Source organism: Populus euphratica, unplaced genomic scaffold (assembly GCF_000495115.2).
Source record: "Populus euphratica unplaced genomic scaffold, PopEup_1.0 scaffold1739.1, whole genome shotgun sequence".
Classification (NCBI taxonomy): domain Eukaryota; kingdom Viridiplantae; phylum Streptophyta; class Magnoliopsida; order Malpighiales; family Salicaceae; genus Populus; species Populus euphratica.
The window spans coordinates 18,104-38,332 of NW_011501587.1; the positions used below are offsets into that span (position 1 = coordinate 18,104).

Consider the following 20,229-nt stretch of genomic DNA (forward strand, 5'->3'; position numbering starts at 1 on the left):
TATTTTTTATTTTAAAATATATAAAAATAATATTTTTTTATTTTTTAAAAATTTATTTTTGATATCACTAAATTAAAATATTCTAAAAATATTCTAAAAATATTAATTTAAATAAAAAAATTAAATTCTTAAAAAAAAAAACTTTCAAAACATTAAACATACCCTTACCATTAGTAGATGTGATTGATTTCTACGTTGATGGAGACCTGGCATGAAGGGAGACCACACAACTACAAAACAGCGTACATGTACAATGTTGTGAGGAACCTTAACGCCCAAAAATCGGGGTTTGGTGGATTGGTAGGTTCGACCACCTCATGTACATCAAATATTTTAACCATAAAAAACTTAATACGATTACGTTCTGCCTCAAAATAACAAGTCTTGATTACTTTCGGCTCAAAATAACAACGGTTATATATATATATAGTTTCTGCCTGTTTAAGTAAGCTTCTATTTGTGTGTGATTTATATTTTACTTTAATAACAGGTCAGAAAAGGTTTGATTAATTAATAAATACTGCAATTTTACATGATTAAATGAATTTTTTTTAATTCTAGTTGAGAAATTATTATAATTTATATTTAAAAAAACTATTTTTTAAAACTATAACCATGAAAACTAGAACATTAATGTACTAACTTTAATAAGTCATTCATTAATCATGTCGCTCTCGAGACTGCAACAAGGAAGATGGATAAGATCAGGTTAAACATTTCTTGATTAGTTAGTTTAAGATGAAAAGACCGTGTCATCATTGTGCAATTAATTCTTGAATTGACTGTATGCTAACTATTTGATCGAGGCTTAAGAAATTAATGATTGTTGATTAATCCCTGAAGAAGCCTGATCCATAGCATCGTATTTTGTAAGGTCCCGACATCGATCATTTGTTTTTTGGAATCCCACTTGCAGCTGCAAGACATCGCATGGGTTCTATGTTGTTACAAGTGCCATCCAGCTATTCTTCCACGTGGAGAGTGAAGACAAATTAGTTTGGTTACCCTGTTGTGACACTCTAGATAGCATCATGGCTCTAAATTATTTGTATGATGGATATACTTTTTAAATTGTTTGTTGGATATGGAAGGCATTACAGGACAAATATTTTGGCTCGTAAAACATAAGTTTCTTTGTGTATACTGCGCAAATTACACTTAAAAAATACCCTTCCATTAGTTTTTTTTTTTTTGTAAATTCAATTCCCACTATAATTCTCCGAAAATCAAACTCAATTTACCGTTTCATTGTATATATAAACAGTGAATCATCCTAACTCTGTTTTTTCTTTTTTTTTTAATTCATATTGATTTTTTATTAGTTTTTTTTATTGGATCATTTTTCTTCTTATTTAACAAACCGTAACGTCCTTTTCATTTATATCTCTTTTTTTTAATGTATCCTTTTATTTTTCATTTGATAATTATAACATGATTGATACTCAATAAGTCACGAAACAATATTTAGAATTGTGAACGAGCAGGAAAATGTTAAAGACAAAAAATATAATGAAAAAAAACTTAATAAACTTATTATCATTTATTGTTATATATAATTTATGATTTTTTTTTTAAAACACACCCTTTTCAATGTGTAGTTAATGACAATAAAAATTACAAAAAATTTCTTCTTGTCGCACTATCTTTATTTAAAATAACATTAACAAAAATAACTAAAATTTACTTTAAGAACGAAACTAACCTGGATCTTGAATAATTGAAATTTTAAATAAATTATGGTTAAATATAAAATTTAATTTAATTTCCTACCATGAGGAATATCTCTAAAGTTTAATGATTGAATTATTAATTCTTTTTATATATATATAACAAATAGTCATTCAGACAAGTGTCAACTTCTCAGCAACGTTATTAGTCTCCTGCGTCGCGATAACTTGCATTATTGCCTGGGTAGTGGGTGGCACTACACTTTTCGTACACCCTCCTGTCACTGTAAATGCATCATCCATGCTTGCTGCGCAATTGAGTATTGATCCACAAAAGGATAAGTTTTGCTCTGGCCAATAAACTCTTGGCAAGTGCCCAAACTCCCAGTGTCCGGAAGTTTGTGCAATAGCATCTGGGGGTGGAAAGAGGCGTTTGATTGCGTTCATGACGTGATGTATTTGGAGGATATACTTGCAATCCAATTCACATTATTTTTTTTGTTATCTAGAGAGCGAAATTTTAACTCCACGTTTCTTCCCCCGAATTTTTTTTAAATTTTTTTCTACATTTTAAGCATGTACTAGAAATGGCAAGTAAAAAAATAAATAAATAAAAATATTTATCATGTCAAATCTGATATTTTAGCCATGTAACATAATTGTAAAACTTGAACTGTGGAATTCAAGTTTGTGAAATATATACTATTGAATTCAAATTATTTCTTAAGATTTCCATAGTTTTTTAATAGTTATTTAACTACACGAGTAACATAGTTTCAATAAAAAATTTTAAAAGTAATTTAATTTTAATATTCAAATTTTAAAAAATACCATATATCAGGAATATAAAATAATTTTAAGTTATGAAAATTATACAGTAAACAATACCTATTAAATTTTATGCATGTTATAAAATTTAATTGATGGACTGAACTAGTAAGTGTGTATTTGATATTATAATACGGGATATTTTTTAAAAATATTTTTTATTTAAAAATATATTAAAATAATTATTTAGATTTTTTTTATTTTTAGTATCAAAACATTAAAATTATAAAAAAACACTAAAAAAATATCAACTTAATATTTTAAGATAAATACATTTAAAAAAAAAAAAGTTATCACACTTTCAAATGAATTTTATAATCTTTCATGTCAAAAAGCTAAGTCATGGTTTATATTTTACTGAATTTTTTTTATTATATGTCCTGCGGTGAACAAGCTAATTAATTAAATTAAAGAGAATATCTTAGCTCATTGTTCTAAATCATGATCTTAAGAGGCCATACAATATGCATTCATGAAAAAATAGTTATCAAAACAGGCGATGAACTAGAGAGTCTCAATTTCTTATTGGCTTCATTGCTACAAATTTGAAAGCAATTAATGTGAAGGTCATCCACAAAAGACAAAAGTCAAGGACACTAATACAGTTCACGAATATATACATACCTTTCGCATCCCGGACCAATCACGCGTGCCAGTACACACACCAAATACGACAAACAACATGCTAACGGAGTAAATAAAACGGCAACTTTCAAATTAATCACGATCCAATTAACGAGAAAATCCCCTCGTAAATAACTTCTCGCGAGTCTCGTGATCGAACGGCTACATGAGCTGAATAATATAAAAAAATATTAAAAAAAGAAAAGGAAAGGAAAGCGTAGAGGATCTGACAGCCTTTTCAAGCTTCTCTCTTTATCTCAAACGGACAGGCACAAGGAGAGAGGGCGAGAGAGAGAGAGGACCAACGGAGTTGTCGATAAATGACGGATTCCAAAACATGAGTGAGCTCGATTTAAGGAACATGTTGAGGTCCGTGTCCCTCTTAGCTACAATTTCCAACAAGCCACATCGAATATAGGTTGGTTAAGAAAGAAAGAGAGTGAGCGAGTGACGAGGGAGTAGTGAGCGAGTGAGGTTTTTTTAGAGAGGTAAAAACAAGAAAAACATACAAATGGGAAGATCCACTTCCTGTTTGAAAATAATCACCTGCGGTAGCGATTCTGCTGACAGAGATGATCTTCAACTCCCTGAGGTACCTGATTGGTCAACAATAATCACTTCCTTAGTTTTTTTACTGCTCACTTTCTATTTTCAGTCACTTCTTCTTCTTCTTTTTCCCGGAACTTGTTGATTTTTTAGTTTGAGTGGTGATTTATTAGTTAAATTGCTAATGTGTTTGGTTCCGAAGAATTGTTGGAAATGGTAAACGAACAATGTGCGGATGTGTGGAAGATCCGAGAAACTTTGAATTTTCGTTCAGTGAAGTTTTGTAATTAATGGTGTTAAAATCTGATTTACTATATTGATTGAAGCTGGAGAGAAGAAGAAGGTCGGACGTTGCACGAACTTTTTTAGCCATTTTTTGTTCCTTAGTCGAAGTTATCAAGTCTACGCGAGGATTAGAAACTTTCGTCTTTGATTTAGCCAAGGTTTATTAACGCCAATCTAATTTGAAAGTTGAAACTAGTAAATGTAGTATGCTTTAATGGATTATCAAACATTATAGGCAGGATTGGCGTTTCGTTTTTGACTGATCAAGTTTGAAGTATGATGGATACATGTAAGATCTATAGACATGGATGACAGAATTCATGGATGGTTTAAGGAAATTATGTGGATCATGGTTGCAATTTGCAATTGGTAATGTCGATCAGGCATCGATGTATGTATGTATGTATGTATATTTCTTGCTTGAAATGTCCTTTTCATCGAATCGTATTGCTTGTATGTCTATAAGGTTTCGGTAAGCCATTCACCATCAAGAGTTACAGTCGAAAGTTGGAAAAAAAAGGGAGTCTGTTTTAATGTAGCATCAGTTAGATGATGTTATGTAAATTTCATTTCAGAGCAATGGTTCAAGTGACAAGCGCGGATGGAGTTTCCGGAAGAAATCTGCCCGCCATCGAGTTCTCAGCAACACTATCATTTCAGAAACCACCCCTTCTTCTGTGAACAAGGAGAGTCCAGAACCCGCAAATCTAAACTTCCAGCCACCAGACATCCCTACTGCTCCAGAAAAAAATGCTGTGATACAATGCACTGATGAGAAACCACAGTTGTCTGAGAAACCACAGCTGCCAGACAAGCTGCAACTGTCGGAGAAACCACTGTCTGCTTCAACAGACCAGGAAGTAGCTGAGACCATTGTTTTCACCAAGGATGAGAATGAAGTTGATGATCGTGTGGAAGAGTCTGTTGTTATTGTCATACAGGCTGCTGTCAGGGGGGTTTTGGTAATTTTATTTTTGCTTTAAGGAAATGTTTGACTATGGAGCTTGCTTGTTGGTAATCATTCTAATCCATTCTTCCTTCGAACTGTCCTCCAGGCTCAAAAAGAACTCCTCAAGCTTAAGAATGTTGTTAAGTTGCAAGCTGCCGTACGTGGCTACCTTGTCCGGCAGCATGCCATTGGAACCCTACGTTGTGTTCAGGCCATTGTTAAAATGCAAGCTCTTGTTCGTGCTCGCCGTGCTCGTTTGTCACTAAAGAGCTCATATGTAGAAAACGAGGTTGGTGGGAAGCATGGCAAACCTATATCCATGACCTCGGTAATGCTAATCAACTTAAATAAGAATGTTTTAACCAAAGGGCACTGCCTTTACAAGGGTTTCTGCTTAAGAGTTCAAATTGACAAATGGTTTGGTTATGTGGATGATGCTGGTCTGGCACAACCCACTGTCCAAATGAAATAGCTAGTACTTCAAAACTTCTGTCTGATGTCCCAAATTCTTCATGTCAGTTCACTGTTCTAACTCGGTTACTGTTGCTTTGATTTGAAAGACATTTTCAGAATTTATTAGAAAATCGTGAATTCTTGGAAGGCAAGTATGAAATGATATCTTAAACCAATGTTTCAAAGCATGGAGTTGGAGATTAATGAACTAACTCGCGCTGTGTCGGAACTTTTCCTTTTCATTTTAGTTAATTGCATTATGCTCGCTATAAGCAACAGCTATCATAAAAGCTACATGTAGGAGAATTTTCTGCTCTCCTCTTGTTAAAGAAAACTGGCATCTTTTCATGCTTTTGACAAAAAAAACTCTGTTTATAAACTTCACGGACAGCAATTCTCTTCCCAAATCACCAGACAGTCTCATACAAGCTTTCTTTTCATTTTGCTTTCAGGAGAAGGAAAGCTCAGTAATCAAACCAAATGGCATTGAGAAACTGGTCGGCAATAGCTTTGCTCGTCAGGTATGGAAACACGGGGACTTTTCTGTGTAATTTGCAACTGTGTTTGTGCTATACATGTCACTTATCAAACATCCTGACCTTTTGCTTTGAATTAAAGTTAATGGAATCGACACCAAAGACCAAGCCTATCCACATCAAGTGTGATTCGTCTAAGCGTAATTCTGCATGGAACTGGTTGGAGAGGTGGATGTCTGTTTCATCAGTGGAACCAACACCCAAACCAGAGTTTATAACTGAACAACTAGAAATAGAGAAGAGGGAGAATTTTACCTCTTCTGCGCAAACTAGAGTCCCACCTGAAGAATTCTGCGAGTCGGAAGATTCAAATTCCATTATCAAGGAAGTTGCTCTGCCATCTGAAAGTGAAGAGAGTCTGAAAAAATCAGATGCGTTTGACTTCAAGTTTCAGGTGTGCCATCCAAACTCTCCTTTACCAGGAGATATTTTGGAGCAGCCTCAACCTGAGACGAGTAATAAATCGGATGCAGAAGAAACCTCAATAACAACTCTAAATTCTCTTCCAAATCAAACTATAGAATCTGAAGTAAATTCTAAAAGGGTGACCAATTCTCTTCCTCATAAGCTAGAATTAGATGGTGAACAACCTGATCAATCCAAACGTTCTATGAAAAGGGGAGCCTCTGAACAATTGGAGACTGAAGGAAAGAAATTCGTGTATGGATCAAGGAAGGCAAGCAATCCTGCATTCATTGCTGCCCAGACAAAATTCGAGGGGCTGAGTTCAACAGCCAGTTTGAGTAAATCATTCAGTTCCTCGCATCAAGATAGTGGAGTTGAATCAAACACGGAAATATCTGGGATAGATACAGAATCAAGGACCAAGGAGCTTGACATGGCAGAAAACTCAGTCCCTCATAATTCAAGGGTTCAATACGTTGGCTCTGAATGTGGCACTGAACTTTCTGTTACCTCCACACTTGATTCACCTGATGTATTTGAAGTTGGAGCTGCAGAACTTGAGCATGAAGCCAAGGTTTCAGGGGAAGAAACCCGTAATCCTAACAGTACAAAAGAATTAGGTGTAGAAGATAAAGATTCATCTATGGATCCAGTTTCAACTTCGTCTCGCTTGGATCAGCCTGAGAAACTTGGGGATGTCAAAGGTGAATCAGCGAATACAATTGTTGTTGCAGATTCTGCACAGGAGGAGATGAATCCAGAGAAAAGTGTATCTGATGTCAAGAGAGAACTGAACTCGGAGGCTGTTGGTCTAGCATATAGATCATCCCCAGAAGCTTCTCCCAGAAGCCATGCAACTGTTCCAGAGTCCCAAGGAACACCTTCAAGTCAGTTATCTGTGAAAGCTAAAAAGAGCAGGGCTGACAAAAGCAGTTCAAGCCAAAAACGCAAGTCTTTATCAGCAAGTAAGAGATCTCCATCGAACCCAAATCATGATTCTGGTGCAGGAACTAGTGTGGAACAATTGTCCAAAGATCAAAAGAATGGGAAGAGGCGGAATTCATTTGGTTCCACAAAACCTGACAGCACTGATCAAGAGCCAAGAGACAGCAGCAGCAGCAGTTCTATCCCTCATTTCATGCAAGCCACGGAATCAGCAAGAGCCAAACTCAACGCAAATAACTCACCAAGATCCAGCCCAGATGTGCAGGACAGAGATTTCATCAAGAAGAGGCAGTCCTTACCTGGTGCAAATGGAAGGCAGGGTTCTCCACGCATCCAGCGGTCAAAGTCTCAGGCACAGCAGGGTGCAAAGGGAAATGATAGTCACATTGTTCATGGTATTCTCTGAACTTCCTTGTACTCATTTATAGTCTGTCTTGCATTGTGGTTGAAAAGGTTTTCATTGTCATTTAACAAATTTACTCTAATTGGGGATGTTATTTAGTTCCCAACTGCAAATTTTTAAAGATTTGATAGGATATTGTTCAATACTACTATGATTATTATAGCATCTTTGCTGTTATTAGCATAAATTGTTTAGAATCCATTTAATATAGGTAATGGCTGGTGACCATCATGCATCATGAAACATACAAGTTTATTGTACGATGGTTCATTTTGGTTTGAAATTCTTTCACCCAAAGACAGGCTGAATAGATTCTTGCCAATGATGCTGTAATCCACTATTTATTTACTCGCCTCCTGAGTTAACCTTCACAGCATTTGCTGATGCGATGCTGTTGTGGTGGGGAGTTTGGTAATCTGAGCATGCATTGCTCCTTACCTTAGGACAATTGTCTCGAAACTGATTGCTCCTGTGCTTAACTGCTCGATTTCTGTTTGTTACAGAGAAAAAGTGGCAGAGGTGAACAAAATGAAAGTGTGAAATGCGCACAGTGGTGTTTTACCTGCCATGGGAAATCTAGAGTTGATTGTTGATCCACAAGACGGCTTGTTATCATGTTTTATACAATTTTTCTGCAACTGGATGGCGCTTTAGTTATATGCACACTGGGAGTTTGGTAGGAGGAGATACATATAGAGCCGAGTAAGGACTCCTTGTATATTACTGGAACCCAAAAAAAATTATATTATTTTCTCAAACTCTCCATTGTGGAGGTATGGTCTGTGTGTCTGTTCACCGTTATTTTGTGTGATACTGTTGAGGCTTGTTAAACATGTCGTGGGATGTGTATCTGGAGTTTGAGACATTAACAATGACGTGGGAGCTTTCCAAAGGCCACCACTGGTTTTTTCAATAAAGATTTTATTTCTTCAGCAGAGACACAGGTTAAAATCTCGTTTCGTCCTCTCCACCATTACAAAAGGAGTCCTCCAGGGTTGCAGACTCCCTCTACGGAAAGGATGCAGAGTCCTGACGGAGAGGCATGGATTCGCTTCTCATCAGGTGCTTCTGTCATCTTAAGTCAGCAATGTTTCTAAAACAGGAGAGAATCTCAAGGCAGTAATGTTTCTTGTGCACAAATAGTGCATCAGTGGGGATCTATAGCCTGGCCCGGCAACGTGACTACCCGCCTGCTTTAACAAGTCGACTTGGTGAACCGTTACTGCAAGCCCAGCTGGGCTAGGTTCCTTCCTGAACCATATTTCTGTGTGAACTTGGTAAAATTCAAGTACCTTGATTGACCTGAAAAACTTAGAATAAATTTAACAAGGTCAATTTAATTTTTTTTCTAAATCCATTTAAAATGGTATTGTATTGGATATAGTTGGGTTGATCTATTAATTTACAGGTTAATTTAACAAATTTGCAACTCGACACTTGAGTCGGGTCATATCTCAAGTTAGGTATGATGATTACAGCAGGCCAGTGACTTTACCTTTATTGTAGCATAAGTTTTTGACTTCCAGCCTTTCCTTTTGGTTTGGTAATAAAAGTTCAAGTTGACATCCCCGAAAGCACAGTGACATGAAAGATGAGGCGACCCAAGACATTCAAAGTCTGTCCGACATGGTCAATTCCACTGACCAATTAACTATGTGTACATTGCTTGAAAAAGTTCTAGGATAACTCCCGGTGAGCAAAGTAAAATGACAATAGCAAGCGTTTTTCATTTTTCAAAGCTTATTTCATTAAAAAGACCCACATCCTGCCTCCCAATAATCACTCGAGGAGTTCTAAGGGAATCTAGCATTGTCATAAAAGAGAGAATAATGATAGTTTTTCCAGGGGTGTTTCACCTGTCTGAGGGCTCAATCTGGGGCGATCTATTTTCCTACTGAATCTAGAAAAGTTCTTAAGGCATATGAGGTTCTGCAGGAGCAGCAGGGCCTGATCCTTCATTGAGCTATAACCCAGCCCATGGAGAATGCCATAAAAACAACAAAACCATACGTGGCAAAGTAGCTGGCAGGCTATCAACCATGCGTGTACCGACCAGACCATCAGCTTAACCTTTCGTCAGCCAACTGTCCTTTCATCGTCCGATTCAAAAAGAAGAAGATAGAAAATAAAATTTAAAAATAGAAACTGTGGTCAGAAAATCTTTAACGCTTTCCAAAACAGGTCATATCAAACTTCAATCGCGTTTCACTAACGTGTTGCTCACCCCACTGCCCAGGTTTGTCTCAGTACATTTTTTCTTCGGCGAAACCACACTTTGATCCAGTGTTATTCCAGCCCGGGCCGTCACGACAACACGGTAACTTGTGGATTCAAAATTTTGTTCTGATTTATTTTTATGTCAAACTAGATTGGAAGTGATAAAAAAAATGATTGAATTAATAAATTTATCTATAATTTGATGGTAAAAATTATAATAAAATCTAATTTAATTCTTTTAAAAAAATTATTTTCAAAACGACATCTCAAATCTTCTTTAAAAAATAACTTTTAAAACCACATCCTTTTGATTTATTTTGGTTAATCTAAGTTAATCTTCATAATATATTTTTAACCCTTAAACTAAATTGAGTTTTATAATTTTTATTTTATCTTTATAAAAAAAATCTATAATAAAATTTAATTTAATTTAAGAAAATAAATAAAATTTTAATCAATTTTAATTCAAAATTGTTAGTTAAAATTATTTTTATTGCCTCTTTTTTAAAATATAATATTTTTATGACAATAAAAGTAAGTCTTTAAAAATTAATCATGTTTTATAAACATATTCAAAATTTATTTTTCTTTTTTCGTTTACCCTTCCTTTATTTTCTCTACTTGTTAAAAAAATTAAACTAAATAAAATAAAATCATCAAAAACACTAAATTATTAATGAATTTAGGAACATAAATATTTAAAAATAAAGTTGGAAGCCACAAGAATCAATCAATTAATTTTATTAAACTCTAATGATGATTAACTCGAGCTAGAAATGAAGTTTAGGTACTCATTTCTTATATATAAAAAAAGAGGAGAAGAAAAATCTCAACTCACGCGCTGAAACCAGAACGTACGTACATACTATAGATACAACGGAAGATTAGAAAAAAAATAGAGAACGATGTGGAAACGGCAACTCAAAAGAAAGAAAAAATCCAGAGGATCTAGGGTTCCCTTGGATCCCTCTGTGCTCACTTCTTTGATCGCTTAAAATCGTGGAATGGGTAAGTAACTGATAAGGAGAGATATCGATGCAGTTGTAAATCTAGTTTTTTTAGGGTTTCGAACTCGGGAGTGGAGTTTTACACTCTAATCGAAAATTAATTTTATGGTGAGGGAAATTGGAAATTGAAAGAATCGAAGAATTTTTGTTGATTTGTAAATATGCGAGGATTGAAGAAATCAAAACGAGTTTGTTGGGCATCAGATGTTAATCTTTGTCAGGTAAAAATTGCAAATTTTTCGAAGAAATTTATCAATTTTAACAAGAAGATGTACTTTTTCGAATTCATTGACTTAGCATGGAAGTTAGAATCTTGATGAATTCCAATGTCATGCAGTTGAAGAAGAATCTATCCTTGCTATTTTACTGGGAGGAAATGTGTTTGTGTTTGCTCGCTTGCTTTGCTTATCTGTTGTTTGTGCATGTATCACTTACTCTGATAGTGCGTGTGTAATCGGATTCCTTAACGGAACTTTTGATTGTTGCGTGATATTTTTGTGCTTCAGGAGGCCAATACTCCAGTATGGTTTGCATTACATTTAATTTGAAACGAAGCTTGTTGTGTTAGGAAAAGTAGTTTTTTTAATGTGATTTTTTTTTTCATCTCTTAATTTACTTTTGAGCTGAAAGTAGCAATCTATGTGTTTTTTAAGTGCTTGTGGTTAGAAATGGTATCTTCCTTTTGAGGGGTATTGCTAACTTTAGAAGAATGCAGTAGTGAAGGTGATTTTCTTTGAAGTATCTTGTGTTTGTGTGATAGATATGAGGTATGATTGATTCAAGTACAAACTGAAGCTATCCTGGCTAAAAATATTGTTGTTTTTTTTTTTTCTGGCTAAAAATATTGTTGTTGTTTTTTTTTGGTTCTCCAAATTGGATAGTCAATCTAATTACTGTGGAGTAAGCACATTCATGAACTGCAGCTCTTTGTGCAAGCTGCTCAAGTACGAGATTGAGATTTATGAAATTTAAGCCTTGAGGCATTTTTTAAGACTGGTCTTCCCTTTATTGCATGTTCAAAAGAATTCTGATTGCTGATAACAATAATCTATGAAATAAAATAAAAAAAGGCTGTAGCAAAGGTTGGGCAGCGCCAGCTAAGAATGGTTGAGAAGGGAGAGTGTATAGGAGGGGCATATGATGTGGAAGCATACACAGTCTTAAATATGCTTTTCTTGCGAGATGAAACTGTCCAAGTTTTAGCAAAATCCACAAAGTGCATGCTAACCATGGTATGGTGGAAAATGTTTTATGTTTCGATTTAAGAATTAATGTTCGCTGCTGAGTAAAGAGTTTTTTTCTTTTTAGTTAAAAAATGTTTTATCTCCGGCTTTGTTTCTTTTTTAGTTCCTTATTTTTTGAATTTGGCTATATAGTTGCCTGCAAACTCTTTGCATTATATGTGAATGTATGAAATTTTTGCCTGTTTTTTTTTTTTTTTTTGTAAAATCTACTTATGCATAAAGTGCTCCTAGCTGCATCATTTAAAAGTGATTATAATTGATATTGTTATTATGCATTGGTGGTAACATATTTCGTGATGAGATTACTGATAGAAGAGATTCCATCTTGAGGCAAAATATATGTGCATGCATTTGTTCCTATGCATGTGGGATGATGGAGATGGAGGGTTTTGCATTTCTCTAGAACTTATGCTAAAAGTGTACTCATGTCTATGCTATAGTAGCATAGCACCTTAGCAGTTTTTTCTTAATTGGTTTCCTTCAAAATTTGTTTTCATTTTTCTTTCATCTGGAAAGGGGACTAACTCCAAGAGGAGAGCTCCCTTTAAGAAGGGAGGCGACTATGGTATATTGACTTATAAGTTCCACAGAACCACTGGTGAGACATTCAAGAGAATCAGACTGCAACAGGGAATTGTGCCCTTGGCTGACAGCCAATAACCATGAACACTTCATTCCCAGAGATTGTGGCATTACGGACCTCCAATCTCTTACTTGATTTAAGTTGTCAACAGACTGTACGCAGCATCCATAGATATTAGATCTATTTACATAATTTGAGTGATCCCTGATTGCTGATCCAGGATGTTGTCTTTTTCTATCATCTCAGAGACAAAAGTTCAAACACAAATGTTCTACTTGGTGTTTCAATGTAACTCATTGGGGCCCCTCTTTTACTTCTCTTCTTTGATGCTGTCTCTTGAACCTATTTCTTTCTTCTAATCATTTACTTCTTCATAAAAGAATCAATCTTCTGAGCATTGTATCTTATGGCTGGACGCCAAAAAAAAAAAAAAAACTGATGGCAGTACATTGATTCAGGAGCATTTGGATCCTCTATGTACCATGTTCTGAAGGAATCAAAATGGGTTCAGGAGCGTTGATTGTTCTCCAAAACTGCCAAGGGATTTAGCAAATGTTTAAACAATATCTTTTGAGTGTTTAAATTTGAATTTATTATTCGAAGCTCTACCTGACAAAGGTTACTCAAGCTGATTTCATAAACCTTCACTTACAGAGCAAGTTTGAAGTATATGTAACCTCTTAAACATAGCTACTGTAGTTTCAGCTCTCATTTAAACCCAACTATCTAATTGTTGCGGTGTCTATCATTCTTGTCTCTTGCTTTTGAGTCATTGGCTGCATATATGATTCACCCATGTTTTACAGTCTCCATACAAACTGACCATTTGTTGGTTGTTGACTGTGGTCTAGCATCAGGAATTCATCTTTAATGATGGTTTAAAATATCCATCTCATTATCAGTTCACCATTTATTGGATGGCCAGTTCAGGATGTGCATAAAGGAATTGCAAAAGTGCATGTTGTTCAAGGCAGTAAATTCTTTTCACCCGAGAAGATCTGAATTTTCTGTATAAACTAACACTTGCATTGTTATTGCTGTGTACGAGTTGCCTTTGTTTCGATTGCTCCTTGGAGTTTCAGAAGTAAACAAGGTTTTAGAAATTGTTTTCACCTAAGAAGATACAAGTTCTGCTATAATAAAACTTCCGTTGTGATTTTTGTGTTTTAGTTCCCTTTTTTATCAATTGCTCCATGGAGTTTCTGATGTTTAATAAAGGGTTTAAACAGTAGCTGTAAGGGCCCAGAAATTGAACTCCTGCTTCTCCCCTTACCAGGTAAGGCTGTTCCTGTCAGAGGAATCTCCTTCACAGATCGGGTCAGGTGCTCAAGATCACCTCCAAGCAAAGTCGTCATGGCCAACTCATTCAGCTGGAACTGATGACTTTCTGCCACCTGGCTTTGAAGGAAGCCATCCTTCAAGCCAGTTGCAGATCAAGTTGTCAGAAGTCCCTGTGATAAAATGGAGATGTCCGCCCAGGGTAAGTCAAAGTTTTATAGTTTTTTAATTGCCCATCCCTTTGGTTTTTAATATCAATCATTACACTGAAGTTTTGGGCTGTCGCAGCTTGTCTTGAACTTGACTTGGCAATTGGTTGCTGGGGAAGAAAGCGAAGAGATGGAGTTTCAAAATCAGAGGGAGATGAGAGTGCTTGAAGCTGTTTATCCTCGATCATCTGCCATTCCTCCAAAGTTTGCTACTTCTCTATTTGCCTCTCTCACTCTCTTTTTCAAGTCTATCTCTTGAACTGAAAAGTTGTATGTATGCAGCTCCACATTTTCTGTGGACTTGGAAAGCTCTCAGCATGGTGATCATCCAATTCCCCTGATTCCTATTACCCCCATTGAAGATGAAGATGCAACAGAGATACCATCTGATGTGATGGGACCGTCAATGGTTCCAATGAATTCACAAGCCCAACTATTAGCTTCTGGTTTTTCATCCTTTCAAAATGGCATTCTTAGCTTTCCAAATGGGAAACCAACAGCTGGAGTTCTCCCTGGTGTCGAACCTGATGCAATGGCTGCTGTCAATAAAAGCAGTGAGCAGGGAAGTTTGATAGACCCTGACCTGCTCCTCAAAATTCTCAGCAACCCAAAATTGATTGAGAAGTTGGTTACTGATCATGGAGCTGTAGCCAATGCACAGAATATTCCCAATACTCCTTTGTCAGATCCTCTAACTTCTCATGTAACTTTGCCCACTCCAGCACATATTCAAATGAATAGAACAGAATCCAGTGCACAAGCATCTTTAACTGCGACTTCAATTGGATCATTCTACACGCAGCCAAACGGGGTGCCAATGGGGGTTCCTTCTAGTGCACGTATTCCTCCACCAGGAGTTCCATCCACACCTACAGGATCGACACAAGCAAAGGACATTAATTATTATAAGAACTTGATTCAGCAGCATGGAGGCGATAAACAAGAAACACCTCAGCAGTTTGGTAGCCGTTACAATCACCAAGTAGGAACAAGCCAAGATTTAGTTAATTCCAAGTCAAGGGAATCGAAACACAAGATTATGAAGCCTTGTATTTACTTTAATAGTTCAAGAGGATGCCGGAATGGAGTCAATTGTGCATACCAACATGATTCATCATCCCAGCAAAAGGGCAGTGGCATAACGGAGGTGCAAAGCTCAAAGAGAATGAAAATGGATCGGGAGATCAGTAGCTAGTGTAATATTTCAAGTAGCTTTCATCTGACAAAAAAGGCTTATAGCTGCACAACTTTTTATACTTTCTATTTCATTTTTGGTTTGATCATTCAGCAAAAAGTTCCTCTCTATCGTGGAACGTTAAAGATTAAATTATGGGCAGAAACCATCATACTTGGAGGTTGATGTGCCGTCTCTTCTATCTATTTTTAGCTTACATTGAAGTTGGTATGGAGTCGCTATTTTTGAGCAATTTGTGTACTAGCCTTTTGAATGGCGCATCTCAATGTTTGTTTGGAACCTGGCCGCTAACACCTCATGTCAACGTAACCACAAGAGGTTGCTTAGTTGTAAAACACAAACCATCTCATATTCAATTCCAGATGTTACTGCCAGCATCTCCTATCGTCTTCTTATGACCACCACAAGCTGCTTTTTACCGTAAGGAAAATGTGGATGATTATGACTATAAAATGTGATAGAGATCTGAATGAATTCCATATCTATATGTATCACTTGTAATAATCTTCCTTTAAATATTTTCCAAGCATGGATCTCCTATAAATAAAAAAAAACATATCGAAATTAAAGGAAAGTATCTTAGGATTATCGAGGGATGAAATTATTTTACCTGGATACCTTTGTCACCAAAGTCTGGCTTTCTTTCATCAAACCCACGTCGCATTGTAGGCTTGTACTGCTATATCATCATTTTTAAGTGTTCATCAGACTGATTTTTTTCCTACAGTGGTCGACAATAAGGGTATTCTAATTACTTTGACATGCAATAAAAATGATAATGATCATGTTTTAAAGGTTTAACACTCATCTGATAATACCCTAAAATCTAAATTACATGAATAAAAAATTATTTAATATTTATACTAGTAATTAATCAATATATTCAAGTGATTGAATTTTTTTTAATCTAAACAACTCTAGATTTATGATAGAAATTAGAATATATACAAAAAAAATAAATTTAAAAACTCTAATGATAAAATCAGAATATTTATAGGAAAAGTATTAAATAACTTAAAGTAATAAATAACTTAAAAAAACTTTAAATTCAAAAAACAAATATGTTTATTCTTAAGTTTTAAGTTAGTTAGCACTCTAAAATTTTTATATATTTATCTTAAAAGAAGAAAAGTTCTAATATTTTACCTGATTCAAGTGGTATTTGTATCTTTGAACCTTGTTATTTTCAAAGAAAAAAAAATTGAAAGTTCTTTGTTTTAGCTGATATTAATAAGAAACAAATATCTCTTATATATCATTAATGAAATAGTAAATACGATAGGTCTCTTTAAAAATATCTTTTACATATCATTAATGAGATAGTAAATACAGTATGATCCTTAAGAGATTTTGTATACATCTACGAGTATAGACATTATGATTTATCATGTCTTTAATATTTTTATTATAAAGTATTATCCATAATTATACATAGTCTTAGAACTTGGTAATGTCTAAGCTCTTTAGGTCTGATATAATTATCAGACCTATATTATCTTGAACTCGGTTGACTATTAAGTCCAAGTTCTTTGAGTTTGGTGTATTCATCAGATCTATTTTATTTAAAATAATTTTTATTTGTAAAATTCTGAACCAAAAAATTAACTCATTAATTATCATCACTAACATGTTATATTAATGACCAAAAAACTTTACTTCTTATTAGAATTGGGTTGCTATATAATAATAAATAATTATAAAATGTTGGAGGAAACTAATGGTATAATAAAACGTAACAACGTCACCGCCATCAAAACTTCCTGTCCAATTTATTCAGCGGTCTTCCCTTTGAACTCTGTTTGGATCAGCCATAAAATCCATCATCATCTTCTCAGGTGAGTCCTCCCAACTTGCAAAAGTTTTCAAGTCAACCTGCCAAAAATACAAGTTATATGGTTTTTTCATATATCAGATTCAACTCTTGAATTTGAATATCAACATAGGCCTTCTATGTATGGTAGGTTAATTACCTTGCGTCTTGGTTCAGTGAAAAGGTCCTCTCTCTTCTTATATGAAAGTTGAATCTCCCTTGCTTTCCTCCCACCTAGACCCCAAACTTCAACCTCTAAAATCAAAGGTTCAACCAGGAGAAACCCCTACAGTACAGATTTATAATTTGGAAACAAAGTTGTTAGCCTTTAAACGTGTTCATAGACTATGTTAGTATGGATTTTCCAGTGTTATATGCATGTTATTGTCATTGCTATTCAATCCATATATTATCTAACAGGCAATCTTATATGATCAAAATCATCTCCATGAAGATGACAAGCAATTAGATTAGAGACTGTCTTCCGTGTGATAAAAATTTCAGAAAGTCCACAGTGAAAAACACAAAGCAATCAAAGAAACAAAATGGTTAACAAAATTATTGATAAATAATACTTACTGATGCATGCATGCGCCCAGAGACAATTTAAAACAGAAAATAAAAAAGGGACAAATTACTTGAAACCACAAACTGCGCACAAACTAAAGTCATTGCAAAAAGCAAGGTAGATTTCCTCTATTAGAATAGCTAATGCTGTTTTCCTCTGCCAGATCACTTTCTTCAAATGCTAAGATTTGGGAGCCAAAAGCTCACCGATAGTGGTAATGTGGTTAGCCAAACACACTAGTACGTGATTTGGGAAAAGGGGGCCATGATGGCATGTTTTGTCAATAGCATGATGACACGCGGTAACTTTGGCAAAGTCTTCATCCGTATACACTCTCTCGTTCCCATTGTTTCCCCCAAATGCAATGCCCACGGGCTTTGGATGTGGCTCATAAACTCTACCAGTAGGATGCAAGTGGCTGTAAACAAAGTTTTTCTCCTTCCCTGCCAATGGTTTTACAATTGGCCATTGAGGTCTCAAAATGGAAGCATTTTTCATGAATTTCAATTGGGTCTATCAACTTTCACAAAAGAAATAACTAAAGAGAATTTGTGACTCTCTCTCCCCTCAATCATTTAAATAACATACCAGAAGGTGAGAACACATGAAAGACTGGACATATAGCATATAAGGTTCCAGAGTTTCCGTAGAACATATCCCTGTTTTCAAAACCCTGGTGCGTGAGTGCACATATGGTCCATTTCCTAATATTGGTGCTATCTTCTTGTGCATCTCCAGTAGCAGAAATTAGAAGGAGCAACGAACCAAGATAACCTTTAATGTTTGACCAAAATCTGTTCAAGCCCTTCCCATGGAGACATGACCTAAAAGCCTTTGGAAAACAAATGCTGAGTGAAATTTGATACAGTAGCAAGCAAATTAATAACTAAAACTGACTTGAAACACTGAAAGAAAGTAGGGAGGGGAGAGAATGGGTTGGTGGTAGCAACTGAAGCATTACGAGCAATTTTACTGGTCTTAAATTTATTTGGGGCATCGGCAGGATAAGCAGCATAAAATAAAGGCAATTAGGTCTAAAATAGATCAGAAGGGAAGATGACAAACCGATAGAGAAGATTTTCATCTTTAGCATCACTGTCACTAGGAAAGTACGGTTTCAAAATTTCTTCACTTATTGTACCCCTGATAGTAAGGGAAATTCCCCACGCTCGCTCTTCCACAGGTTAGAAGGTAGGAGCTGCACGCCTTTTCTGGAGAGATTTCTCTTGATGATGAGTTTGAAGATTCCAGCACATCTTGCTGTTGATTGAGAAGGAAAATCATATCACATATGAACTCTCATAACCAGTCATAAACTTTGAAGTCAAATGGGATAGAGCTAGTAAAATGTCATATGAGCAGAAAGCAAGATCAAGTTGCTTGTTTATAATCTAAGCAGGAAAAAAATCATAAGTGGCTGGCGAACCCCTTAATCTTTAAATACATCAAAGCAAACAAATTTGTGATTTGGTTAACACTACATGCCTCTGAACTAGCGACGTTTTGCAGTCTTGCATTGACAAATTGTGTAAAACACTCCATGAGGTTAGGCACTGTTGTCAACATCCTTGTAAGAAACTTTCCTGCAGGAAGCCGTACATCTAAACTTGAAATATCACAATCCCACATTTCCAATCCACTGCCACCTTCAGCACAAGAAACAACTACTAATAACACCAAAGGACCAGTATCCGGAAGATATAGATACTCTCTCTCCTTCAAAACTCTCCAAGTTCTTGAATTCCACAGCATAGTCCAACTCGTCCAAAGAAACATAAGCACATCAATAGGTAACAGCGACCCACTTACCTTATAATCACCATCATCAATAGCTTCAAACTCCAGTTTCAAAGGAATTCCTGCTTTCACTCCCGTTGCAGCAAACAGTCTCAACAATGTCTTAAGTAATGCTGAGACAGGCATCCTCTCACAGCATTTCAAATAACCTCTTACAAACTCAACCCAATTGACCCCTCCTTTATCAGTAACAAAAAAAAAGGATCTGCCATTGATGGACCCAAGTGATCCAATAATCCCAAAAGGCAATCAGGAATTTGAAGTGCTTCACATTCTGAGTTTTTATAATTCAAAGAGAAGCATTTCTGCAACAAATTAAAATTACATGACTATCCAAAAATGATTGGGCAATACAGGGGAAAAAAACACAGCTTTTAGAGAGAAAAGCTGGGTTCCTTATCAAGATAATTTAGAACCCATAATTTATTCTTGGTGGTTTTTTAAGTACCTGTAGAGATTGAAGAGGGATTGCATTTGTTTGTGGATCGGCAAGCTTAGAGAAAGCATTTTGAAGCAAGGAGATTGATCCGGTAGAAGCTACTAGACTTTCCACTTCCCTTTGTTCACGTGATACGTTCTGCTCCGTAGAAGACGATGCTCCCATTCTGGCAGCAAGCAACAACTGAGATTTTGTTTCTCTGAAGTGAAAATACGAGTGGGTTTTCTTCTCTTTCCGTATG

General features: G+C 35.6%; 2 protein-coding genes and 1 pseudogene across 3 annotated transcripts; 2 read left to right on the plus strand and 1 right to left on the minus strand.

Moving 5' to 3' along the window:
- The first annotated feature begins 3,297 nt into the window (after window positions 1–3,297).
- LOC105118124 (protein IQ-DOMAIN 32-like) lies at window positions 3,298–8,578 on the plus strand. Its single transcript, XM_011015993.1, has 6 exons — window positions 3,298–3,711; window positions 4,526–4,912; window positions 5,006–5,227; window positions 5,805–5,873; window positions 5,971–7,633; window positions 8,145–8,578. Exons 1-6 carry the CDS (start codon window positions 3,631–3,633, stop codon window positions 8,162–8,164), a joined length of 2,442 nt encoding a protein of 813 aa, XP_011014295.1. The 5' UTR covers window positions 3,298–3,630; the 3' UTR covers window positions 8,165–8,578.
- Window positions 8,579–10,740: 2,162 nt separating this feature from the next.
- Window positions 10,741–15,606, plus strand: LOC105118125 (zinc finger CCCH domain-containing protein 6-like). Of its 2 annotated transcripts, none has more exons than XM_011015995.1 (4): window positions 10,741–11,086; window positions 13,969–14,172; window positions 14,259–14,383; window positions 14,462–15,606. In XM_011015995.1, the coding sequence occupies exons 1-4, from the start codon at window positions 11,027–11,029 to the stop codon at window positions 15,372–15,374; spliced, it is 1,302 nt and encodes a 433-aa protein (XP_011014297.1). In that variant the 5' UTR covers window positions 10,741–11,026; the 3' UTR covers window positions 15,375–15,606. The 2 variants fall into 2 exon arrangements, with proteins under 2 accessions (XP_011014297.1, XP_011014296.1); XM_011015994.1 differs by lacking the exon at window positions 10,741–11,086 and adding an exon at window positions 11,805–12,097.
- A 1,443-nt stretch (window positions 15,607–17,049) lies between these two features.
- LOC105118126 (uncharacterized) lies at window positions 17,050–20,222 on the minus strand (annotated as a pseudogene).
- Between the last annotated feature and the right edge of the window lie 7 nt (window positions 20,223–20,229).